Genomic DNA, 27,371 nt, shown 5'->3' with positions numbered 1-27,371 from the left:
AAGCTATGGGCACAAGGGGTAAGAGCTTTCTCTCTCTACAATCTAGGGGCTCCCGACCCTTGGTTTGATGAGCTCGAGGCTTACGAGCCTCCTACCTGGGTAGCGAGCCCTAGGTATGGTAGGAGAGGAGCCTCTGGTCCATCGGAGCTACGACGAACGAAAGGAGGAAGACAAATAGTAGTTTGTCTTCTTTTTTTTATTTTGTTTTAAATTTTTTTAAAATTAGATAATGGACCTATTTCAAGTAATGCGTAACCAAATAGAGGTAGCATTGTCCATGTTTTAGCGACGTTAACAGCAATATTGGACGGAAATAATTTAAAGGACCAAATTGATGGTACAAATGACCATTTTGATGTATAGAAGGACCAAACTGATGTACCAGAAGGACCAAAATGATGCAAAATTTCAATTTGAGGGACCTTTACGATGTGCAAAAGACCATACTGATGTAACCATGCAAAATGAAGGACTTAATTGATGTGTCAAGGACTAAATCGATGCAACTTCCAAAACTAAGGGATCCAATTGATGTAAAAAAAATGTCAGGGACCCGATTGATGTACCACTCCAATCTCAAGAACCAAATTGACTATTTACTCAAAAATAATTAATAATTTGAAAATTTTAATATTAAAAATTAATTTTAATAATATATAAGAAAATGTATGTGAGAGAATTTATTATTAAATTAAAGAAAAGTTAAAAAAGTAACGATTGTATTATTAAATTGAGGGAAAAATAAAGTTAAATTAAGAGTTAAGTTAAATCAAATTTGGTTATCAAACATAGTCGATTCAAAACCTCTGAACGAAAATTACTCTCAACTAATATGCCAAGAAGGGTCGCCCAAAAAACATTAACATGCTTATGATATTAAATTCCTTATGGGAATGAAGATCTTACCAAAATTTTCAATCATTCGTGTTTTGCCCCGTGAAGTTAGATTGGCAGTTTGTTCTTTTCCCCATTATCTCCGACAACTGTTGTCTCACGGGTGGGTTTTGAGGCCCAACTTGTGACTCAGAGAGTCTAGAAGTCCTTTCTATAAGAATCATTTGATATATATCATGAACCGATTGACAAGTGAATGTGATATACCAACATATATGAGATGAGATCTTATTTTAAAATAAGTATCATGATATCCGGAAGTCCATCTGACTAAAATTCGAGCTTGATCGGTCCACTAAATGAGTAAAGTTCGCATAATATGGATTTTCTCTGTTCACAAGACTCAAATTTTAGACTTTATTTAAGGGAACAAGGTCGAACTGTTTGAAATAAAGATCACAAAATCTGTATATATATGTGAGTGATGTGTTAGTGATATTAATTGAATTGGAAACATATCGATCGACACAGCTCTGATCATCTGGATCTTTATTCTTTAGATCTATCCCAATTAACTTACGTTATTTCCTATTAGAGAGAGGGCAATTTGAAAGCTTCGATGAAGTGATCGGGGACTTCCCTCTTTGGTCAGCTCTTAGCCCCTTCTTCCCTTTCCCTAATGAAAGAGTCCACCGCTAATTAATATAAATAGATTTACAATGAAAACTCGTGAGCTTTCTATTATAAAATAGAATTATAATAATCAACAAAGGGCACGGGTTGTCACACCAAGTATCTAACTTGGAATATCTTAATTACAATACGAGATTATACACCATTACATTACACCCTCTTTTGTTAAGGGATTTACTTCGTCTATAGTTACTCTTCAATTCTCACTTTGATCGTAATGATATTTACTATAATATATAAAAACCGAGGCACTTAGACAAAAAAACTCAAAATTATAAACTCGCAGTTCCACATTACATTAACCTTTCGATTCCAATTCAATTAACTTACATATGTTTTGCTTGTGCCATATTCGATGTATTTTAGATTTGTGTCTATATAATTTATATGTAATAATATATAATTAAATTTCTTTCGCGATAAATGGAAAGAACTCATCAATATAAATAAAAATTTTCAAGTTCAAATGCCGTATGCTTGCAAATACAAGACACGGAAAGTTGGGTCTCCACCAATGAAGTTGCGATCTTTTAACCATCGGGACAATCCTATTGTATTTATATTACAAGATTATTACCATTTATGTTTCTATGAGGCTAGAATACGTATTGTTTGCACTCACGATTTTTATTATTTATTAGGTCTACTTTGTAAAATATGTATCTTTTCCCATATTTTTTCCTTCATTTTTATATTTATTTGCATGTCATATTTGTTAATTATCTACTTTTGAACTTACACAATTTGATAAAAAGTTACCGCGCAACGCGTGGATATCAACTAGTTTACTATAATCACCAATGTGTGTGATTAAGTCGTTTAAGAATAATTTTTGCTTCGAACTTAAAGCTGTGAAATTTTGAAATGAATTTAGTTGCTAGATCTTAAATGTCAACCACATTAATTAGATAATGGCTTGTTTCTTGTTTGCCAAGATGTATACATAAACTAGCTATGTGAGATAAACTCGGGGCTAGTTTAGTACATCGATTAGCAATGATTAGCCTATGTCATTTTGTTAATATTTCCCTAGATCTATAAGTGATAGGTTAATGTCTAATCTAAATCTTAAACTATAAAATGGTGGTACTAAACCCTTTTATAAATCCAAATCATAAACTATTATAAATTCAGTGATTTTTCTTTGTGTATTTCTAAAATGGGATCCTTAAATTAGAAAGAGAAAAAGAAATTAGTCCAGTACAGATAATGGATCGAGCACTAGTAGAAGGGTCAGTACTGTTAACTAATTCATAATTTTTAAAACCATCTTAGAATTATCAAATCCTTCAAAAGCCAAAATCGGGGTTCACAACTTGAAATTAAACCCTTGGTTCCATTTAATACTAGGCAAGGACAATTAGCTGAAATTGATTGAGTTCAACATATGAGAAATCAAATAGAACATGATTGAGATGCGAGATGTTCAGAGTGTAGATCCCACATGAAAAAATTAAGAAAATTATAATGAGTTTATAAAAAATTGGATACTACAATCCACTAGCTCAAGCTTTTAGGTTAGAGATAGACCCAATCACTTATATACTAATTAAAAATTTTACATAATATCAAAGCGGTTATATTTCCGCGCGCTTGTGTCGTCTTATACCACGCGAAATCTAATGTCTCTTTGTATCGCCCGAGCACGGGAGAGGATGCCCGACTCATGGTCTATTATTGAGGGTGAATATTTAAGGGATACGCGGCACGTAATAAACCACAAATTATCACGTGATGAAGAGATCAGGTACCATAACCTATTGAAAATGAACCCAATCGTTTATAGATTCAGTAAATATTTTATATAAGAGGAGAAGAATCGAAACAAACACGGTGAATATCGGGTTTCGGTTGTCTCCATCTTCTCCTTTTTTTCCTCCCGAAAACTCTCCCACCCCGCTGACTTTTGGTGCGTCCTCTTAAACGATAAAAACTTCAAAAATATCTAAAGAATCTAATTTCCTAAAGTTTTAAAGATCAGATTCCTTAATTCAAGAACTAATGGAGGAATCATTATAGTAGGTTGATGGTTTCTCTTGTATTCGAGGAAAAAAGAAAGGAATAATTCACCAAAAAAACTAATGAATTATCATAACCTTTTAAGGAAATCACTTCCGACATTTCAAAATCGTCTCTCATCGTTCATGAGGGTCTGATCATGAAAAGCGATTCAATAATTCGCAGAGCAGCGGAGTGGTTCCCTAAATAGAGCGGACAAACTCTCACAATACAATGGCCCGAAAATTAGTGGGCATAGGGAGCCGGCCAATGATTATGAAGTGCACTTGCACCCACCATTTGTCGGTGGGAGTAACGCATTCATAATGAGCATTCTCGCAATAAATCTTCATGCCACTAATGGCACTCATTAGGTTGCTCATCTGTACTGTAGAGAGCATCAATGGTAATCGTTGATTCTCAATAGAATGTGAAATTGCGGGAGGAGATGAATGTTGGACTTGTTTTAAGCTCAAAACACTTCCAATGAACTTTTTGTAACGGAAAAATCAATTTGTCCGTCTAAGCAGCGGTCGACCTTTTAGTAATACATGAACTACTGTTCAGAGGATTGTTGGACCTTAGCTGCCAACCTTACTGAAAAGCTATATTGGTTGTTAATCCACATAGGTCGGAATCGCATCTGATGTTGATCTTGAAGTGTAGAACAGAGTATCTAATTATCCACAGGAGTTGCTATTTGATGAATAATAATTATCAAATCATATGATTAACACATCGGATTTGATTCAATTCATTTTCTTTTTATTATACATATTAGACATACTGGTCTATTTAATTGGCGCGACTTTTCTTTTGTGTGGGACGATTTCCCTCAAGATAACAATTTTTCTAAAATTATCCGAAGGATTCGACTATCTAAAACCATTAAAAGATTCGAATTCGACCAAATTCTTAATGCTTTGCCGCTTCGAAACAAAGTGGGAGGCTCAGGAAGACCCAGCTCCGCAAGACGTAGTTGACTTGCATAAGTGATCATTATCTGGTGGACCATGTTCAAGCTCAATGCGCGGTATTTGTCATTAAATTACTGAAGTCGTTACAAAAATATAATGAATTATCTCGATAAAGGATTAAAGGCGGCAATAAAAAGGGAAACATAATTTTACCAAATATACTATGCTGAGATTCACACATAATATTTTAATAATTATAAAGCTCCAGAATTCAAATTCATTATCAAATATTCTTGACTACATTATATATCTAGAACATTAGAAATAAAAATACTAATAATTAAGTGAAAATATTAAATTTATATAATTGGTTTATTTTAAGAGAATAAATCACTTATCAATGATAAAAAATAAAGAATCATAAAAGAGTATAAAATAAATTTTAACTGTAAAGAATTAAAATTTAGCCATGTTAATGAAATTAAAATTAACAAATTGTATATAAATAATAAAATGTGTGCATTATTTGTTGTCTCACACCACGCAAAGTCTAATGTCTCTTTGTGTCGCTGACACGGAAAAGGATGCCCGGCTCATGGTCTATTATTGAGTGTGAGTGTTTAAGGGATACGCGGCACGTGACAGATGACTCGTTATCACGTGAAGAAGAGATCAGATACCATAAACTGTTGAAAATGAACCCAATTGTCTATAGATCCAGTAGAAATTTTATATAAGAGGAGAAAAATTGGAAAAAAAAAAACATGGTGAATATCAGGTTTTTTTTTTTTTTGCTAACTTGGGGTGTCCAGGCTTCGCCCGACTAATCCCCGGGACTCTGTGAACCCCCGGCGGCGTACAGAGAGGGTAATCACCCCAAAGGCTCTCCGGTGGCCCCAAGAGGATTCAAACCCAGGATCGGGTGCAAATTTAGGCGCATTTTAACCACTAGACCAAACTCCTTTGAATATCGGCTTTCCGTTGTCTCCATCTTTGCCCTTTTTACCTCCCGACAATTCTCCCAGCCCGCTTACTTTTGGTGTGTCCTCTTAAATGATAAAAACTTCAAAACTATCGCAAGAACCTAATTTCCTAAAGAATAAAAGTTCAAATTCCTTAATTCAAAAACTAATGGAATAACCATTATAGTAGGTTCATGGTTTCTCTTGGGGAAAAAATTAATGAAATAATTCACCAAAAAAACTAATGGAGTATCATCTCTTTGACTTCGTCTTTCAGTTTTTTCCATGCAAGATATCCTTCATAAAGAGTGTCCACACTCAGTAATTTCCCGAGATAACTCGTGAAAGCTGATCAATTTGTGCGTCAAGGATCATTGCTGCGACATTTGGAGTCTTTGCTGCGGCAGCAGGCATCATTGCAGCAGTAATGTTGATTTGGTGCAGCAAATAGTAGTTAACTGCACAGTGTTCTTCATTTTGCTATAGCCTATAACATCTCATATGAACTCCAAATTGCCAGCCGTTTGAAGCATCGACCTCTAAAGTCGATGAGCTTTCCATTGATATGCAATATGACGTACATAGCGCCTTCAAAAAAATCCAGTTGAATGCCCACAATTCTTTAAGAGAAAAGTTCCAATGATAGTCCGAATTCACTAAACATCAGAAAAGACTAATAACAATTACCAACTCGTATTAGAACCTAATAAAATGGAAACAACCAATAAGGAGACCAAACAATGAAAACTAACATAAACTTACTGATTTAGCTTCATTTGAGTACGTGAAAATGCATCGATAACTCTACTTTCATAGAGTTATTAGACATCCTAAAGCTAAATTTTGATAATCCTCGAGCAAAACCAGACAAAATCAAACAAGAGACAATCATAAATTCCTCAGCTAGCCATGAATCAACCGATCATTGAAAAATTCCTTTAAAATTTTCGGGTGTGATTGTACTAATTAAGCTTGACAATCCAATTCAATTCATCAATCAACTTATAACGGAGAAACATTCTCCATCCTCCAGAAAAACAAATCAGTGTAGTGTGTGGAAGTGATTTCAAGCAATATCATGTGTAGTCTGTATAGTATCAACAAATCCAAACATTTAATGAAACGCATGTTCCATAGAGACCTGTCTATCATCCCAAAGTGTATATATAAATTTTGATGCTATACGACTCTAAGTGTCCTGTTCTTATAACTACACTCGTAGCTGAAAATTCGACCAACGAATCCCACTCTAGTTGGGCTAGCTTATGAGGTGATGAAGCACCTATCGTGCCAACTCTCAAGTCATTAGGGACCAACGAATACCATGAGTACACATCCAAATAATCCTTATTAGGCAAATTATAGCTCGAACCTGGACAACGGTACATCAGAGCCCCGACAGCCTTTTATTTTCACTAAATCAAACCAAGGAATAAAAAATCTTGAAAGGTTTCTAAAAAGTAAAAAACTCAGACCTAATGAACACAACCTCGGACAAAAATCAACAAATTACCAAGTAATAAGAGCAGCAAGCCAACCAAAATAAATAAATAATCTATTACAATAATAATAAGAGAGACAACTCCTATATGAATTACCAAGAATGCCTCAAGAATTGCTACCACAAATTATTGAGGGGGAAAATAGTCATATTTGGCAAGCAATCTTTTGAATCTTTTTTCCGTTTTTGTCCTAAACCTTATTTGAGCTAGAAATGGCCTCAACCTTCTCCAATAGAGTCACTTTTAGTCCTCTGATCAATTTTTCATCAATTTCGTCCAAAAGCCACTTTTTAATTCAGAAACTATGTAAGAAATGATAAAAGAAAAAAAGATCTCCTGCACATGATCCCACCAAGTTGAGGCTCCACCTTTTAAGCAGAAAGCCAGCAGCAGCTTGACTCATTTTTCTTCAGGAACCTCCGTGTACTCAAAAAACCGCTCCACTTCCAACAACCAATCGAGGAAATCCTCGATATTCAGGCACCCATTAAACAAGGGAATATCAATCTTCAGCCTGAAATTATCAGCATCTTGACAAGGTCGTTGGTTTCCATGTCGCTGAGCAAAACGGTCATACGCAACTTCTTCTTCCTCATCAGAATCATCGTTGTAGACTTGAACCCTTCGCGGAATGCGTCAAACAGCAGGTGGTTTGAGGGGGACAACTCTCGGCGCCTTACCTCCTTCTTCCTCGTCCCTAGTGGCATGCGCGTCTAGAACATCGAGTCTGGTGATTACCTCTCTCAGCATCTCCTCCAATCTCTCGACTCTCTGAACTAACCCATTGTGCAATCGCCTTAAACTCTTCGACATGAGGACGAGTATGACCTGCTTCATCAGCCATTATCAGATTTAGTCAGGCACTGGCTCTGATACTTAGCGAGGATCACGAACAAGCCTAAATCTATGTTTAGACCGAAGTACACGAACTCCACTCAAGCTCGTAATAGAAAGATTTCTCAGAGAAAACTTGAAATATTCTTCATGCATTCAGTCTCCAGATGGCATCAATAGATAAAGAATTTACCAACAAAGCCCCACATTAATTACCCTCATACCAGAAAAAAAAATAATCTTAAATTGACTCTTGAAACTAAGAAACATCCGAATTTGCACTTTGCCAATTACTTCATTAAATAGATACTAGCCACACCAATGGACCTTAAGGGTTGGACAACTCAGGCAGTCCTAGATTCGAGCCTCTTCTTCTCGGGCTTCTTCTTCTCAAGCTTGTGGAGCTTAGATTTTTAACGATCAGAATTTTCCATGAACGCATCAGAGATCGCCTCCAAATCACTGCCTTCGCCTTGCTCCAGTTTCCACGCAAGCCGAGGGCCTCGAGTCGAACTACGATCTCATCGAGACACTATTCCATTCGCCCAACTCTTTGGTCCATTGCTTGCCGTGTGGTTTCCTCCCGCTCTTCGGCGTATGGAAGATGGTGACCAACTCATCCGCCAATGGTCAGTCACGGGCAATTCCCTAGCTCTAATACACTTGAAGCAGCGGGTTATGATTGATTTGCCAGCCTAAAACACATTTAGGCTTGAAAGGAACTAAACGAGCTAAATCGCTCGAGAAAGAAGTCTAAAATAGCTTGAAATTATTTCTTCTTTATTGATTGAACTCAGATCCTTCTCAGCCCTTATGTAATGATCATGGGCCCTGCTTAGACTTGGATGAACATGTATGCATGTATCATGGATGAAATATTCTATGAGCCTTCTATAGGCCCAACCTATATATATACATGATAACATGAGTGATAGTTCAATTTAACTTGGGATGGGCTTTATGTAGGCCCAAACCCGCTTACTTTTTTTTTTTTAGAATTATTTATCCATTATCCATTTATCCTATATGCATTTTTTCATTTTGATTTTTCATGGGTGATCAAGTTTCATGATATTTAATGGGAATGGGCAGTTATATGAGCCTACATTCACTTATTTATCTAAGCCCCCTTTTTTTGTAATTTTATCAATTTAATCCTACATGTTCAAGTAAATCCTTCTTATTCTATTTCTGAATTCTGTTGGTCCAATTCAATGTTCCTCTCATTCTCACCAAACCTATTAGAATTATTTGAAAAATGATGCCTGTTTGGATCCCTAGAGGGCCGGAAACGGTACGGATCGACTTGTGGAGTCCAAAATGGGCTTTTGACCCATATTAGATTCGATGAGCCTATCCGATTTGTGACTGGAAGTCCTCGTGTCAAGATAGAAATGAATGGACTCTAATAGATCCCATGAGAGTCTTAAAGAGTCAAATCAAGTTTACCTTGGCAAAATGTCCATGTCTCACTTAATTATATTCTTCTTTTTTGTTTTGAAATTGGGTTTGGGCTTTGGCCCATTTTCAATTTTGACCACTCTCATTCAAATCCTATGGGTTTGAGCACACACTACACAACATCATTGAACCGGTTTCATTTAAACCACATTTAAATAAGTTAGAACATCAAACTGGTCTTATTTCTATTTTAGTCCATTAAACCGGATTTAAGTGACTAAGCCAGTTCGTGTGGTTCCTGTTCAACAAACAACTAAACATATCCTATCACGTGCTTTTCTAGATCAAGTAATCGAAAACACTTAATTCTCTTGCATATCAACTTAAACTTATCAAAGTATCGAACAACTCAAGAACACATACAAGAACACGAGGAACACATTGATTTCAATTCCAACCATATGAATGCCGGGATTAACCAAGCCTATCCTAAATGATTTCTTACATGATCTAACCAAAACCTCAATAAGCCGTGCCCTCCTAACACATTTTAGCATTCGGCTGAATGGTGAGGGGGGGGGGAGACTGAGACCTCCCTTAGCCATTTCATGCACAATACGTTAGTTGCTAGCTCAATTTTAATCTGTCAAAGTCGAATATGCAATAATCCAGGTTCATATGAGTTATTTCTTGGGCAATTGAACCAATTTTAAAGATTCAAGTTTGAAATTAATTCTGATTTCATGCATAGGGGTTGCCAAAGCAAGAAATCATTGAAAACATCACACCAAATCAACATCCACACATTCAAGAGAATCCAATTCAACATCTAAGCCAAGAGTTATACCTCTCCTAAGTATTCTTAGGAGGATGCTTGAAGCCAATGTGTGGCGCTATGCTCACAGGTCCTTTAAGGGTCGGGAAAGTCATGGCTTCTTCTTGATTGGAATGGCTCCTCCAAGCTTCTTCAAGTCACGAACAAACAAAAAAGGAAAGAAGAAAGGAAGAAGATGAGAGTGTCGATGAAGAAGCGGCGAGACCACCCTCCGATGGAGCTCTCTGGTCCAAGCTTGGATGGTTTGTTGAAGGCTTTCTATGGCTGCATGACCACCGGGAGAGGGTAGGTTCAAAAGGAAGAAGCAAAGCAGGTTGTTCTGTTCTTCTTGTGGAAAGGGAGAGAGGAGAGAACTTCCTTGCAAAAAAATCTTTATTTTTCAGAGTGTTGATGAGGTATGAGGCTGCTTGGGGTCTGAATGGGATAAGTTTCCCATATAAATGATGATCTAAGGGTGATTAGAGGGCAAAAGATCAAGAGCCAAGTGCCGTTGTTGCTTTTTGATTCTTCCGCGAATTTTAGGGAAATGTCTAAGTTGCCCTCTCCCAAGATAGCATTTTTACTTGAAACTTTACTGTGCTAGAACTCGCCATTTAAATTTTAGCTTGTTTTGACTTCGTGAAACTTGAAAATTCGTCTCTCGATACGGGTCGTTTCTAAATTGGTACAAAATAATTGACATTTATGAGCAAAATTCTCTTCATACCACCCAAATATTTTTCCATAAGCACGTAGTTCGAGGAGTCAGGAGCTTGTGGAAGTTAGCCTTGCACATAGATACAACTCGAACAATTTAAGAGGAATTATTTCCCCCGACATCCTGTGTTTGTCTACTATTCATCTATGTGCGCATAATTTACTTTAAATTCTTGTTCTCTTGGCACGTGTAGAATGTCGGGGCGGAATACCCACCAAATCGGTCCTAACTCAATCGTGTCCGCCGTTGCCTCATTTGGATCCAAATCAAACCCAAAATGTGCGTTTATATCCTAAACTAGGCCTTCTCGAATCTGCCTCCCTAACATCCTGACTTCCAGGAATTTTATCTCCGAGCTCCGATAAGCTCTCGGGGTGATTTTTGTGCCCAAATGTCAAAATCGTTGTGTTTTGAGGAAAAAATAATTTCGACAAGAATTGTTTCCATTAAGCCAGCTAATTTCCTTTATTCCCGAAGTATAGAGAAACAGTGTTTATGGTCATATCTTCCTTAATTGGGAACTTTGAAAAGTCATATCTCGAGATCCAGAACGAGTTACAGGTGCCATAAAATTCTTGAGTGGATCTCTTGACAAGCCCTATCTGCCATAAAAATTTCATGTCGATCCAAATCCCGATGAGTGAATTGCCAGGTTGGCCTCGATAAGGTTGATCAGTGTCGACCAATGTTGACCAATTTTGACTTTGAATGATTGATTTCTCTAACTGGCACTTTAACTGCCCTTGATTAGACTCAATCAGTTTTCGATTCTCAGAACAGTGCATGCTACCAATCTTACATCGGTTAATCGTGAATAATTGTCTGGTCTTCCGATTGTTAAGTTTGACTTTGACTTTGATTAAGTTTAACCATCGATCTTCTTTGTCATTGATTGACCAAGTTTAACTGGGTCAAATTTTGTCTGTTTTTCCTTTGTTTCTTGCTCTTTGCTTTGTTTTTGTTTAAGCTTCTAATCGGCCCTGTGTTGACTTTTTGGTCAACTTTGACCATTTTGCCCTCGTCTCACTTTTAGCTCGTATGACCTACAATGGCATAGAAAATACAGAGAGGAGCTTTGTTCGCCACCACCTGCCACGCAACTGGTTCCAATTGAAGCCTACCACAGCGAGGCCGGTACCCATTTAGGGAGCCCATAGTGCTAACAGAGAAATTGTATGAATCTGTCCTTTCTCGGCTCGGCCTTCTTGGTTTCAGACATTCAGTAGCATATCTCTAGAGAGAAAGCAATCATACATTCTATAGGCGAATGCAACAGTTAATTTAACAATGTCTAAGTCGAATAGCATATTTCAAATCGAACGAATAAATAGAGGAGAAAATTGTGCTTTTACTTCTCATTTTCTGATCAAGCTCAATATGTCAGATACATACACCAAATGGATTGTGTACAGCCGAGAGATTTAAGGAGATAATAAAGGGGAAAAAAGTAACAAATGGTAACAAAAGAATATTTACACGATACTGGCCAAAAATATCAGAAGATATTGACCCAAAATATGGAGATTTCCAATAACATCTGCGCCCCAGATCTTAATCTGACAGAGGAGACACATCCAAAATTAAGAGAGAGAACAAAAGTTGCATAAAATTCAACTCTATAAATTGTAATCAGAAGCAGAATGATAGATGTACATTCTGCATACTTAGCTGTCGTAAAGTTTCAGACGCCTGGAGAGGGCATGGCCTAGGAGAATCACAAACAGTGAAAACCTAATTGACAATGTGAGAGAGCAAGAGACGAGAGAGATCCCATGAATCATTGTCACAGGAGAAGAACAAGAAGAGAGAAGGACCGGCGGAGGTTATTCTTGATGGTGATTCATGAAGGCGAAACCGATCGAGCGGGAAGTAGGCGGAGAAACCATCCAATGATCTTGTCAGTGAAAAAGCAGAGCGAAGGAAAGAGCAGTCGTGGGTACTACAATCGTGTGTGTAGACTCGAGCGCGCATGAATGTGGGCATCGAAAAATGCAATTATAGAGGTATAGATTGACTTAAAGTTGAAACATTTAAGTTTTACAATTGTATAAAGAATATAAATGTAAATATCTTCTACAATTTCGATATCGAAAATTAAGAGTTTCTTTAAAATTAAAAGGTATTAATTAATTACTTTAATTAAAATAATTTTATTCATGTGATTCTATTAATCTTATTATAAAATATATAAATTAATGCTTTTTAAGTGAATAATATAGTTATTTATAAATAAAGTATTTAATAGAGCAAATTAATCTAATATGATGAATTTAACGTTCTTTATTAATAATTATTTTGACGATTATCAAAGTGTTAATTCTACGACTATAAACTAATCAATATTTTCAAAGACTGTCTGTCATGAATAACAATTCCGCGCAACACGCGGGTGAAGTAGTTAGTTTATATAAATTTTTAATTAGAATTAGCCTAAATATTATTTTAAAATTTACCATTCTAATCCAATTTAAAAGAGTTGCATATAACTTTATATATATATATATATATATATATATATATACTACCAAAGAAACAGTCGAAGCTGGGGCTTCAACGGGGAACCAATACTTAGAGTCGGGGGCCTCAACGGAGACCCAATAGAGTTAGGGGTGGGGGGCTCTGTCTCCCACACCTCTTTTTTATTTTATATTTTTGTCAGAGAAGAAAAGGTTTTATTGAAATCAAGGAAAGCATAACAAAAGACAGCCTGTGAGCAGAGTGAGTGTAGATCAACTAGAAAGAATAGTCGTCACAAATTCGTCCAAGGCCTTAAGTGTAGAGCCTCTCTCCTCCCCATCATTTCTCATAGCCGCCCCAATCTTCTCCCCGATCTCAACAGCCTTCCTCTTCATGTCCTCTCCTGTCCCTACATTCTCCATCGCTATCTCGACTACTCTTTTAACATGATCGGCCTCGATCTCATCCTCGACTCCCCTTGCCAGCTCCATGCACACCCCCATCTCCTCCACCATCATCTTCGAGTTGTAGGCCTGCTCAGCCACCATTGGCCACCCGATGATCGGCACCCCTTGGCTTAGGCTCTCAATCACCGAGTTCCACCCACAGTGACTGAGGAACGCTCTGGTTGATTTGTGAGACAATATTTCCAGCTGCGGAGCCCACGTCCTTACCTACATGAAGTAATCAAATAAATTGATTACATTGATTATTACTATTACCAATTGCAAATTCGACCGGCAAATGGACATATATATATATATGCAATAAATGTAATTTCTATTATTCGTTACCAATAAGCCCTGATTGCTCTCCATGACTCTTCGCTCAAAGCCTTCTGGAAGCCACTCCGATCTAAACTCTCCTTTCATATCGAACCCAAGCGGTGGCCTGACTACCCAAATGAATGGCTTCCCACTCGCCTCTATTCCAACTGCCACCGCCTTCATCTGAGAGGCGCTTATGGTGTTCTGAGACCCGAATGAGATGTAGAGGACTGAGTCGGGCACATGTGAGTTCAGCCACTCGGTGCATTTCTCCGCTGAAAGTCCGGGTTTCTTTCCTGCCCGTTCAGCAGCAATCACTCTTGAAATGGAAGAGGATTGTGATTTGTGACCAAGCATGGAGGAAGGCAGCAGAGGACCAACAGGCCAAACGGGTAGTTTCAAGTAATTCCTCAATAGTTTCAATCCCAGTGGTTCAAATTCCTCCACGGAATTACATAACCAGCCATCAGAGGTCAAAGAAAGTGAAAGCTGAACATAAAAGAACCTGAAATTTGAAAAAAAAAAAAAAAAAAAGGCTTCACCATTAACGATCAACAGAAAACAAAATGAGCTTGAATTAATGAAAATCTTGTTTCCATAATAAAATGTGAGTTCTAGGTCAAGGCATGTGTCATTATACTACACTTCTATCCATGTCGCCAAACATGCCAAACATATAAACGTGAAATAAAATAAAATAAAATAAAAAATAGAATCAAGTTGAAGGAACATGGGACGGACTATATGTATCAAATCCGGGGGGGACCATGAAACAGAAAGAATAGGAGGAATCTAATAACAAACATTTGCTAAAACGATGAGCGACCAAAAGATACACACAATACAAAAGCAGAGACATGGAACAAAATCTATACCTCTAATTCAAAAATACGGATTTCCCTTGCGTGTTTTCGCACTTACGGACTCTAAGCAAAGTGTTTTCCCGCCTACGTACACAAGATATGTCCCTTCACACTAACATCACTTTGCGGCCATCCCTTCCGAGAAATCAATTTTTATTAACTTTTCTCTTTTAACGTTGTTCTTTGCATTTACATATTATATTTGCTTTAGTCTTCTTGTTCGTCTCGCTAAAATGATATTATATGATATAAAAAAATTATTTTCATAAAATTAGAAAAAATAATGGAAGCTAGAGAGGAAGAGAGGGCGACCTTTTATTATGTCCAATTGTGGATACTATCGAGCGGATGAGGTCATTGGCGACCTTTTATTATGTTCCTCTCTTTATAAAAATGAAAAATTAAGATCAAACATTGAGAAACTTAAAACAACTATATTGGAGCTATAGGGAAGGGAAAATAGGGCTCAACACCTACGGCCACCACCCAGAGCGACATTTGCACATTTTTAAATTATTTTAATTTTTTCAAAAATATTTTTTACAGTAAAGTATGTCATATTAAATTTTTACAGGAGAATTAAATACAATAAGAATAAAAAAACAAAATGTTTAACACCGAGGACAGGACAAGAAAATAAAGAAGAGAGAACTAGGAAAAAATTGAAAAGGTTATAAAAGTTGAGGACCAAAACTTACCTCTTTCCTATTAGAGAATATGGTTAAGAAAAAAACTAGAAAAGCAACCAATGGTATAAAATGACAAAAATAAAGGACAAGTACTAAAATAGAAAAGGGATGAAAACAAACCAAAAAAAAAAAGTGAGCTAAAACAGAAGTGCGCCCAAAAGATAGTGCAAATGTATAGTTTTCCCGTGTTATATTTATCAATTTGTCCTTTAAGTTTTACACTAAATATAATTATTCTGTCAACGGTATTTTGGAAAATGAAAAGTGAGATCACGTGGAAGATATCGCCATTTGTAATAGTATAAACATAAATAAATTCTGGATTTTTTAAATTTTATCTAAATATTGGTTATTATTTACATCTTATGTTTGATTTCTTGAAATAATGTTAAAAATATTTTTATTTTTAAACTATTAGAACTCGTCCCTGTCCCCCTTACGGCGCGTGGACAAGGTTTTAGTACTCAAGATATTTTTTCTTTTTATCTTTTCCGTATTGCAATAAATTTACATGCTTATTTACATATTTCTAACTTTTTTTTCCGGTTTGTATCTTGATCTCTGAAAGTCCAATGAGTTCAAATTAATTTAATTCGAGTATAGTCGGCCCACTAAGTGGTAAAATTTTCATAACTGTAAATTTTCTCCATTCACATAATACTCAAATTCGCCTTATTTATGAGAAACAAATACCTAAATCACTTAAATTAACTCATGTTGATTATGCTTTTCTAGTATTACTAATGACTTATGCTATGGAGCTTTTCTCTTCATTATATAGATAGAAATGTCTTTTCTAGTATTACCAATAACTTCTGCTAAGGAGCTTTTTTTCTCTTCATTATATAGATAGAAATATAGAAAAGAGGAGGGACGGAGACAATAGAGATAATAGAGATTACGGAACGAGCTTCATACATATACACGTATATATGGTAGACCATACCCACTACATCATACAAAGTATAAAAACAATCAGACGATCTTCGAGAATGGATAATTCTAAATAAAGAGAACAATTTACAAAAAATTGACTTAATAAGATTGTCAGCTGAATAAATGACGTGATAATTTATTAATATCAAAGTTATAGTAGTCATCGCAAGACACCAGCGGCACAGCCTATTTGGTAGGAGGTAAGTTTCGTAGGCCTACGGCACATTCATTTGGATCACTAGCTGAATTGAGCAATAGTCTAGTCGTGTATATAATCTATAAGGAAATGTATATTGAAAAATTATAGCCTTCATACTTGGAGTAAATGTTTCCATGTTTACCGTTTCGTAATAGCAAGGCCTAACCCAAATCAAAATCCAACTGAAGCACCATAATGTACTAATTACAAGTTAATTAGGATCAATTCGAGAAATCGGATTAAACAAAGAAGAAACCCGGAAAAAAAGAAAAAGAAAAAGAGAAAAGAAGTTAGTAGACTTTAAAAAAAGATCCGTGGGCATTGTAATATCTAAATTGTGTCACGATAACACGATATCATTCTAGAATTTCCTGAAGCAAAACATGGGGAACATGATTGTCGGGACAATGCAGCCCAAATCCCGAATATTCTGAGGATAGTTAGTGGGTTGAAGTGATGAACTTAAGCCATTAGATTCTTGTGTAGGTAATAACATTCCACGCTAGAGTTTTGTATACCGATCCCCTCCCATCCCCTTATTTTATCAGAAGAAATATCTCTAAAGAGTCTATAAAAACATATAAATTTTTTTACTCACCAAAAAAAAACTTATAAATTTTTAAGATTTGGATCCGTGAAAGTACATTAACATTTCATACTCTCAAAATCTTCTTTTTTTCAGTTTTACTTTATTTTAATAATATGTTTCTCATATTGTATATTTTATATCATTTGTAATGAATAAAAAAGAAAAAGGAGGAGTACATTCCATTTTTTCCCTCAAATCTTTTCATTATTCCTCATTAAAATGATACAAATACATATAGATAATGTTGGAAATTATAGTTTGCAAATTCATTGGATTTTATTAATGGGTCACTTAGTGTGATTCATGAGTATTTGGACGAATTTGGGTTACGAAGTGAAAGTTCATTTATTTAATGGATACATTTGAGTGCAAGACAAGTAATGTATATGAAAGTAACCATTCATGGGTGATGTTTCATCTAAGAGTTACGTCCAATACGAATAGTTTTAACTCTTCGATAGTATCCATTCATGGATGATGTTTCATCTAAGAGTTACGTCCAATACGAAGGGTTCTGACTCTTCGATAGTGTCCATTGAGTGCATATAAATAGAGAGGCTATAGTGCTCAAATGATTAATCACAAATTCCAGAAATTAAAGTGAGAGTTAGGAAATTCCTCGATTTTGCTAATTGAAGGAATTCATAAGGTTTCGTTGTATCCCGGGAGGACTTTTGCCTTAATCCTCTAGCAACTAAAGTGTGGGGGCAAATAGTTCTCTTTGGAATGCATCATTCGCGCTGCGAATCCTATTGTGTTAACCCCACATCGCCTCCGGATCGATCGTCTCCACACATATCACCAACAATCAAAGAGAACTAATTGAGATGGCGACGGAGGCTACCACCGCGTTCAAAGTGATGAACCAAGAGTTTGTGAAACTTGATCGATTTGACGGCACAAATTTCAACTGTTGGAAGGACAAAATGTTGTTCCTCCTTACTGTATTAAATGTGGCGTACATTTTGGACCCGAACCCGCGACCCTTAGAGGATCCCGCCCCCAATGCAACCCCCGAGGAAATCGCAAAGGTGGCTGAACTCAAGAAGAAGCGCGAGGAAGACAAATTCACATGTCGTGGACACATCCTCAACACTTTGTCCGATCAACTGTACGATCTCTACATGTCGATGCAATCCCCGATGGAGCTATAGAAAGCTCTTGAGGAGAAATACAATACCGAGCGGCAAGGTACTGATAAATTTTTAATGATGAAGTTTTTCGAATTTAAAATGCTCGATAGTGTCCTTATCATGGATCAAGTCCATGAACTACAAATCCTTGTAAGCAGGCTTCGTGACCTGAAAGTTATTATTCCGAAATCGCTACAAGTTGGGGCTATCATCTCTAAGTTACCCTCGTCTTGGAACGATTACTGGAAGAAACTCCTGCATATGGCGGAAGACTTCACTGTGGAGAAAATACTTAAGCATTTGCGTATTGAAGAGGAAATTCGGAAGCGCGATGCGGTGTATCTACCCCGAGGTTCTAAGGTGAACCATGTGAGTGAGTACAAGAACTCTCGGAAAGGTAAGCGAAAGGCTACGTCCGAGACCGAGGACACGCAAGACAAGAAGAGAAAGTCTCGCAATTGCTGCCATTGCAATAAGAAATGGCACTACATTAAGGATTGTAAACTTCTCAAAAAGGAGAAAGATGCCACAATTTCCAAAGCCAATATGGTTGAGAACATGGACTTAGTGGCCATGGTTACGGGAGGAATCGAGAGTTTGGAGATTGGTATGATTACCGAACTCAACATAGCCATGACCGATAAGTCCTATAATTGGTGGCTCAACTCTGGAGCTACTGTCCATGTGTGTAACGACCGGCAATAATTCAAGAGCTATGAACCAGTGGCAAACCGTGAGGTACTTATGGGCAACCATCAATTGGTCAAGGTGCTCGGTCAAGGGACAGTGGAACTCAACTTTACATCTGGGAAGAAATTGACCTTAATCAATGTGTTGCATGTTCCCGATGTAAGAAAGAATTTACTGTCTGCGAGTCTTTTGTGCAATAAGGGGTTCAAGGTTATATTAGAATCCAATAAGTTAGTCTTGCTTAAGGGTGATATGTATTTGGGAAATGGATATTGTAGCGAGAGCATGTTCAAGTTGAGCATTGATATGAATAAAGCTAATTCTTCTGTTTATATTGTTGAATCTTATCCTTTGTGGCATGCGCGTTTAGCACATTTTAATTTTAAAACTTTACAATATATGCAAAAGAATGGTTACATCAATCTAAGTGATGATAAACTTGTGGATAAATGTGAAATTTGTGTTCAATCAAAAATTACAAAGAAACCTTTTCTTAAAAAATGTGAAAGAAATTCACAAGTGTTAGATTTGATCCATTTGGATGTTTGTGAATTAAATGGAATTCTAACAAGAGGTGGAAAACGATATTTTATCACTTTTATTGATGACTTCTCAAGATTTACTTATGTGTATCTCATGAGGAGTAAAGACGAGGCTTTTGGTATGTTTAAACGTTTTAAGAATGAGGTTGAGAATTTGTTTAACAAGAAAATCAAAGTGCTTCGTAGTGATAGAGGTGGTGAATATTTTTTCAATATATTTGATATATTTTGTGAGGAACAAGGTGTGGTACATGAGTGTTACGCGCCGTATTCTTAGCAACAAAATGGTTTGGCGGAAAGAAAGAACCGTACCTTAGTGGATATGGTTAACTCGATGTTGTTAAATGCTAAACTTTCATATAACCTATGGGGTGAAGCATTATTGACTGCGTGTCATATCCTTAATAGGATGCCATCGAGAAAATTCAAGGCATCTCCATATGAGTTATGGAAGGGTCAGAAGCCAAACTTAGATTATTTCAAAGTGTGGGGGTGTTTGGCTTACTATAGAGTTCTCGACCAACAGAGAACAAAATTAGGACCAAGAGCCATTAAGGGTGTATTCGTTGGATATGCCCAACATTCTAAAGCTTATCGTGTTCTTGACTTAGTGTCAAATACGATAATTGAAACGAGAGATATTGTATTCATTTAAAGTAAATTTTCCAACGATTTAGTGGATTTGGAACAAGAATATGAACCAATGATCTCAAGTGATCAAAACAAGAGACGTTTTTGTGACAATAACGATACGGAGCCGAGGAAAAGTCAAAGAGTGAGAAAAGAAAAGGACTTTGATCCTAATTTCATTTCCTCGCAATCTCTAGCGTATCTCGTTGAGGGAGATAGAGAATCCGTAATTAGAAAGATCCCCATAATACTTAATGTGGAAGATGATCCACAAACCTATGGTGAAGTCATGGCTTATAGGGATGCGGCATTTTGGAAAGAGGCGATCAATGATTAAATGGATTCAATATTGTTCAACAATACTTGGGTCCTAGTTGATCTTTCTCAAGGATTGAAGTATCGGGTATAAATGGGTGTTCAAAAGGAAAAATAACCCAACCGGGGGTTCTCCGACTTTTAAGGCTAGATTGGTGGCTAAAGGATTTAGACAAAATAAAGGCCTAGATTATTTTGACACCTATGCACCGGTGGCTAGGATGACTTCCATTCGAGTCCTTATGGCACTTGCATCTATCTATAAGTTACATGTGCATCAAATGGATGTTAAGACGACCTTTTTGAATGGTGATCTCGAAGAGGAAGTCTACATAGAGCAACCGGAAGGCTTTGTGCTTCTCGAGAATGAACATAAAGTGTGTAAATTGATCAAGTCATTATATGGCTTGAAACAAGCGCCTAAACAATGGCATGAGAAATTTGACTCGGTTATTTTGTCATATGGTTTTTCGCATAATTGTGCAGATAAGTGTATTTACATTAAATTCACTGATAGGTACGGTGTAATTATTTGTCTCTATGTGGACGATTTGTTGATCTTTGGAACGAATTTGGAAGGTGTTTGTGAGACCAAAGAGTATCTAGCCTCGAATTTTAATATGAAAGATATCAACGAGGTAGATACAATCCTAGGTATAAAGGTGAAAAAGCATGAAAGGGGCTTTGCACTAAGCCAATCTCACTACATCGAGAAAGTATTGGACAAGTTCAAACACTTGAATATCAAGGATTCAAACCCTCCATTCGATTCGAACTTCAAGTTAAGTGAGAATAATGGCAGGGCTATAGCGCAATTGAAAGTCGAATGTATGCAATGCATTGCACTAGACCCGATATCGCATTTGCTATGTGCAAATCGGCGAGATTTACAAGTTGTTCTAGTACCGATCATTGGAAAGGAATTTGTAGGATTATTGGTTATCTTAGGAAGACCAAAAATTTGGGATTATTCTATGGTGATTATCCAACAGTACTAGAAAGTTACTCGGATGCAAGTTGGATTACGAGTCTAAGTGACAATAAGTCCATATCGGGATGGATTTTTACGATTGGAGGTGGAGCTCTTAGTTGGGCCTCCAAGAAACAAACTTGTATCTTACATTCAACCATGAAGGCTGAATTTATCGCCTTGGCGACTTCCGGCAAGGAAATGGAATGACTAAGAGATCTCTTGCTAGATATAAAGTTGTGGCCACAATGTATGTTTGCCATTTCCGTATATTGTGATAGTGAATCCACCATGTCTCGAGCGTACAATAAGGTGTATAATAGAAAGTCTAGACATATAAGTTTGAGACATGAGTATGTGAGACAATTGATTAGGGACGGTGTGATAACTGTTACCTATGTTAGGTCAATTGACAATTTAGCAGACCCATTGACAAAAGGTTTGTCAAGGAATTTGGTTAAGAGTACCACCACTAAGATGGGTTTAAAACCATTCTAATCGCGTCATTGATAATGGGAACCCTACCTCATTCTAGCCAAAAGTTAGTTTTAAGGTTCAAAGGGTAATAACAAGTTATCGAATGACACCATGCACTAAAAATTAGGATTTAGTGCTTGAGTTTTAGGAGGATGAGTTTTACTCTTAATGGATGGACATTAGTTGTCCTGAAATCCACCTATATGGACATGAAGTGGTACCGCTTCAACGAGAGTTTTCTTTATGGTTTCTCTCGTATATGTTCATGAAACGGGATGAGCACATGGCCATAACGGTGCTAAAGCAAATAAAACTCTTACTCGAATACTTTACGATTATGTGTGCGATTTTTTCGGTATTGACTTTAAGAGTGATGGTTCAAGCGACTAGCCACCAATCACTTTGTTGATACTTTGAGAGTTTGCACTAAGGGAGGGGTTCAATCTGCGGACAACACTTCTTTATGCATGATCGTTGTGTACTAGTGTTCTGGAATTAGCAATCTAGTGGGGGATTGTTGAAAATTATAGTTTGCAAATTCATTGGATTTTATTAATAAGTCACTTAGTGTGATTCATAAGTACTTGGACGAATTTGGGTTACGAAGTGAAGGTTCATTTATTTAATAGATGCATTTGAGTGCAAGACAAGTAATGTATATAGAACTGACAATTCATGAGTGATGTTTCATCTAAGAGTTACGTCCAATACGAAGGGTTCTGACTCTTCGATAGTGTCCATTGAGTGCATATAAATAGAGAGGCTATAGTGCTCAAATGATTAATCACAAATTCCAGAAATTAGAGTGAGAGTTAGGAAATTCCTCGATTTTGCTAATTGAAGGAATTCATAAGGCTTCGTTGTATCCCGGGAAGACCTTTGCCTTAACCCTCTAGCAACTAAAGTGTGGGAGCAAATAATTCTATTTGGAAAGCGTCATTCGCACCTCGAATCTTATTGTGTTAACCCCACATCGCCTCCGGATCGATCGTCTCCACACATATCACCAACTGATAAAAGATTCAGTTTCTTTGGCTCCTTTGTTTTTATGTATTTTCGTAAAAATTCTCCCGTTCTCTTGTTAAATTCATTGACTTTGTAGTTATTGCTCGTTACATGTATTATTTTCCAATCTGAAGATGAATTTTCTTTTACTTTTAGTTTCTCAATCATTAATTTAATTGTTGCAATTCTTCATTGATTTTGTATTTTATTATTTTAATATTTATTTTCTCTACTACACTCTATAGCAAAAAAACGAAGATGGTGACTATTAAATACTTTTTTATTAATAACAAATATATTTTTAAAATTCTTGAATATTACAATAAAGGGACTTCATTAGTATAAATTGGCAAAATAAAAACAAATAAAATGTTGCAAATATATTGTGGTTTGTGATCTACATGAATTATTCACTATGACACAACTAATTGGAAAGTGAAATACTCTCAAGCAAATGACTTCAACTTATTTTAAATAAGTTACGGCATCAATTATCAACTATAATATATAAATACCGAGCAACATATAAGATGCCATTTTTTTAAAACTCTCAACTCCTGGTGAATCGCCTTTTGGACTACTCGAAGAATTTAAATTCTAATCGAGAGATTTGTGTATTTGACTTATCAATTCTTGTTAACTAAATATTTTCGTTTTTATCATATTCAATGAATTTCATATGTATGTCCATATTAAATTTGTATGTATTGATATATAATTATGAGTTTTCTTGAAAAATTAAAAGTCTTCTCGATAATTTATAATAACTCATCAAGATACGACATAATTTTTCAAATTCAACTTACTAAATATCCTATAAATAGCGGGCATGAAAATTTATTTTATACATCTTCTATTTGTTTTAGTTTTTATACATCTTATATTTGTTTTAGTTTTTCCCACACCTCTATTCTTACACTATATATCTCTAAGATTTTACTATATATATGTATATGTTGTTCACATTTTTATAAGATTAAAATATATACTTATTGATTAGCTTTCACTCACGATTCATAGTTATAAATCTACTCGGTACCTATATTTGTTTATTTTTATTTATTTGCATCATATGTGTTGATTATTTTCGTTTAGTTATAAAATGAATTGATAAAATCCTTTTTATTCACATTCTGTGTATAATATACATTTTCTATAATACAAGTTTCCTTCTGTAATGTTTTATTTACCATAATAATTTCATACAAATCAAATTACTTCTTGATGATAATTGCAATTTTGTTTTTTTTAATTTTATTGGATAACTTTTCCTTTCACAATAAAAATACTAACTTTTGCATTACCATTATTCTATATACATTGATTAGAGTAAGTATTTATTTGATTTTATTTATTTATTCATATTACCTACACATTTGATTATTTACATTTGGTTATAAAAGAATTAATAAAATACTATTGCGTCGCGGGTGTCGCATAATTATGTTAAATAATGAGAAATAAGAAGTAGAATAGTGAGACACGCTCTTATCACCTAGTAAAATTACATGTTTAATTCTTATGATAAGACTATTTTATTAGTTTTTTCATTTTCTTATAATATGCCTGCGGAACACACTTGTAACAGGAAAAATTTTGAAGGACATTTTTGAAGAAAAATGCACTCAGAGCTAACGTGTCATTGTTGAAGTGTGTACGTACATTGACCAATGGTCAGTCCTGTTCGCGGCTCTAATGAACCGGTGAAGCTGAGAGCGGTGGAAGCGGCATTGCTCAGGGAAACCCGGAACGGCGAACTTGTCTGAATCCGTCTTGCGGTGAGGAAGGTTTAGCCACAAAGAGACGTAAGCCAAAGTCCCATATGCGCCGCCTACGTACCATGTCCAAATCAAATAGCTCTATTAGTTAAACCTGACAACAGATGGATAGTCGTGTACCGACTAAAAGACACACACAAACAAAAAGAACAGAATACGTCAAAGTCCTTGTCTGTTTGAAGGGACAGGACGGCATTTACTAGATTCCTTTAGATCTAAGTATTAAATAATATATAACTAAGCATGCCGTGTCAGAATACAGATCTAATACATATGACAAAAAGTGCCTATGCGAACTCAATTCATTATTTCGGGATAGATAGAAACGTAGAACCGCCCACAAATTTGCCCTATTTAATTAATTATGAAAGGTGATCCCACGATGTCGCGGGTCTTTAATATAGCTTTTCGTCAACTATATTTTCAAATGATCGAGTGAGGATTTTAATAATATTGGAAAATAAAATATTAACAAATTAATATAACATGACTTACTTCAAAATAGATAAAACACTCTAATTTCGAAACTGTCTTAATTTGGTAAACATAGAAATGTGGAGGAAAAGAAATGAGAAACTTAATTAAACAATATTATAAATTAAATATAAAAAGATGAAAGATTATACGGAATTTTAAAATAGCGATTAAATAATTTCTAGATAGGAATGAGAGAATTATATATATATATATATATATATAAAAAGTTAGAGGTGTAACTAATTTTAAAAGATTGAGAATATCAATTTTTTTTATAGATATATGATATACTAAATATATTTGTATTATATATAAAATTGTTACTATATTTATATATATAATATATAATTCTAGGTAATTCCTCTACATTAATTATATCATCTTTTTAATGCTTGACTATTGTAAATTATCATTACTAACCTCATGAAGTCCTAAGTCCAATACTCGTCGTGGATTATTCGCGTTCCTTTATTAGAATATTAGGATTTCTATTTGATTATATTAGGCCCATGCGTCTCTTTTGAAAAAAAATAATTTCCTACGGCGGGCTTTCAAAACAAATTAAAATGACCCATGAGAGTGAGTATTGAGTAATAAGTAACTAAATGCATCCTATTTAATAATAAGATTAAATATTTAGATGGACGATTAGAGCAATTTCTCACTAAGTTGGTGTAATAACATGGAGGTAGCATACCGGTGCAGAAGGAGAAACACTTGATCCCGAACCCCCTCGCCACCTCCACCGACCACCCGAAGATCACGTCTGAGATTATGCAAACTGGTTTCCGCCCATCTGCCGCAGAGATCTCTGATAAAAGCTGCGCAAGGGGGTCTGCAAGGCTACTTGACGATCCAAAAAGGACCCCAATCAGGTCCAACGATAGGTTCTCCGTGTTCTCCGTATCAGGGGGCAGGCCGTGGTCGGAGCTGCAGTAGTGGAGTTCCTTGAGGCAAATTTCCCGGCTTTCGCTGAAGGACATGGTGGAGCCGAGGTAGCGGACATTGAGAGGGGTGGCGGCAATGCTTATACTTAAGTTTGGGTGGTACTTTCGGAATGTCCTAGCGAGGGAGAGGAAGGGTATGAGGTGGCCGTGGGCCATGAAAGGCAGCATCACTATGTGGCCGCTGCCCGTATCACCATCCACAGCACACGAACCCATCTTCCAACCGTACGTCGTTGTCAGGATCAGAAATAAATCGAGCAGGATGAAGTGAGAAATTGTAAGGTTTGTATGATCAGCCTTACATAGATATTTCGATTTCGATTTTGATTCGATGCATGTGAAAAAGAAACCAGTTTGGTTTGGTGTTCTTATTTTGTTGGGTCTGTAATGCGCCGAATGTGAGACATAAGATGGCAGCGGGCAGGCCCTAACGTGCTGTCCTCTTGGAAAGCTCCATCCGATGGCACTCACGGGTAGTTTGTTTGGACCCGTAACTCAGTGTATATACTATAATTTCTTCACCCAATAAGGTATTACGTTCTGTAATCTCACAATTACATTTTTCTTTTTTTTTTTGGTGAATAACCTCACAATTACTTTTTGGTGCTGTTTCGTTCTGAAATTGGAATCCTGCACCAATCCACTAGATCATCCCTCAATTCAATAACATAACAATTATTTTTTTTCTCCCGTTTAGTAATAAATTCTCAACGTACTTTTTTCTAATTATTATTACAATCAAATTTTTCGGTGTGCACAAGCCCAATGGATCTCTTACTAATTCAGTCGAGCTGAGTCGGCTCAATAAGGGATAAAACTTTCACAGCGTTGATTTATTACAACTAATTTTTAATAATAAATTCTCTCATTTTCTTTTACATCCATATATACACATTTTTTTATCTCGTTTTCTCCTATTTAATAATACACATCTAATTTTTTCTGATTATTATTATAATTAATTTTTTTAATAATAATTTCCTCATATACTATATATAGTATCTACTTTGTCCCATTAGGCTGGAATAGAGTTAAGTAAAATTTCAACTCCAGAACTAAATGGAGCCTGATAAATTTAGTAAGAATAATATTATCTTTATTATATATAGTACAATTTTTTTCGTCGTACGCACTTATATTTGAAAGTCCAGCAGTTGGACTAAAAAACTGACATTATCTGCATTGTGTATCTGGTATAATTTCATAAACTGATATCGGCAGTAGTAACCCATAT

The 27,371-nt window shown here is 35.9% G+C and overlaps 1 protein-coding gene and 1 long non-coding RNA gene across 3 annotated transcripts; both read right to left on the bottom strand.

Moving 5' to 3' along the window:
- Positions 1-6,791: 6,791 nt before the first annotated feature.
- LOC116194090 lies at positions 6,792-10,416 on the bottom strand. 2 transcript variants are annotated; one of them, XR_004154347.1, is made up of 2 exons: positions 8,068-10,416; positions 6,792-7,734 (listed from the first exon to the last, which is right to left on the bottom strand). It is a non-coding gene; the product is annotated as an uncharacterized LOC116194090 (long non-coding RNA). The 2 variants fall into 2 exon arrangements; XR_004154346.1 differs by having other exon boundaries at positions 9,989-10,409.
- A 2,825-nt stretch (positions 10,417-13,241) lies between these two features.
- Positions 13,242-26,682, bottom strand: LOC116197495 (UDP-glycosyltransferase 92A1-like). The gene is made up of 4 exons (XM_031527656.1): positions 25,888-26,682; positions 24,598-24,766; positions 13,925-14,402; positions 13,242-13,804 (listed from the first exon to the last, which is right to left on the bottom strand). Exons 1-4 carry the CDS (start codon positions 26,351-26,353, stop codon positions 13,403-13,405), a joined length of 1,515 nt encoding a protein of 504 aa, XP_031383516.1. The 5' UTR covers positions 26,354-26,682; the 3' UTR covers positions 13,242-13,402.
- Positions 26,683-27,371: the final 689 nt, after the last annotated feature.

The sequence above is a fragment of the Punica granatum genome, chromosome 2 (genome assembly GCF_007655135.1).
Source record: "Punica granatum isolate Tunisia-2019 chromosome 2, ASM765513v2, whole genome shotgun sequence".
Classification (NCBI taxonomy): Eukaryota; Viridiplantae; Streptophyta; class Magnoliopsida; order Myrtales; family Lythraceae; genus Punica; species Punica granatum.
The sequence above is the reverse complement of the archived record's forward strand: the minus strand, read 5'-3'. Positions and strand labels throughout refer to the sequence as shown.

Excerpts from the sequence above, each read along its gene's own strand:
- LOC116197495 (XM_031527656.1), bottom strand. The coding sequence starts at position 26,353 with ATGGGTTCGTGTGCTGTGGATGGTGATACGGGCAGCGGCCACATAGTG. Across the intron at positions 24,767-25,887 it reads GTGTTTCTCCTTCTGCACCG|GCGGCGCATATGGGACTTTG; the intron begins GTATGCTACCTC and ends CATGGTACGTAG. Across the intron at positions 14,403-24,597 it reads AGGACTGACCATTGGTCAAT|GTTCTTTTATGTTCAGCTTT; the intron begins GTACGTACACAC and ends TTCAAATTTCAG.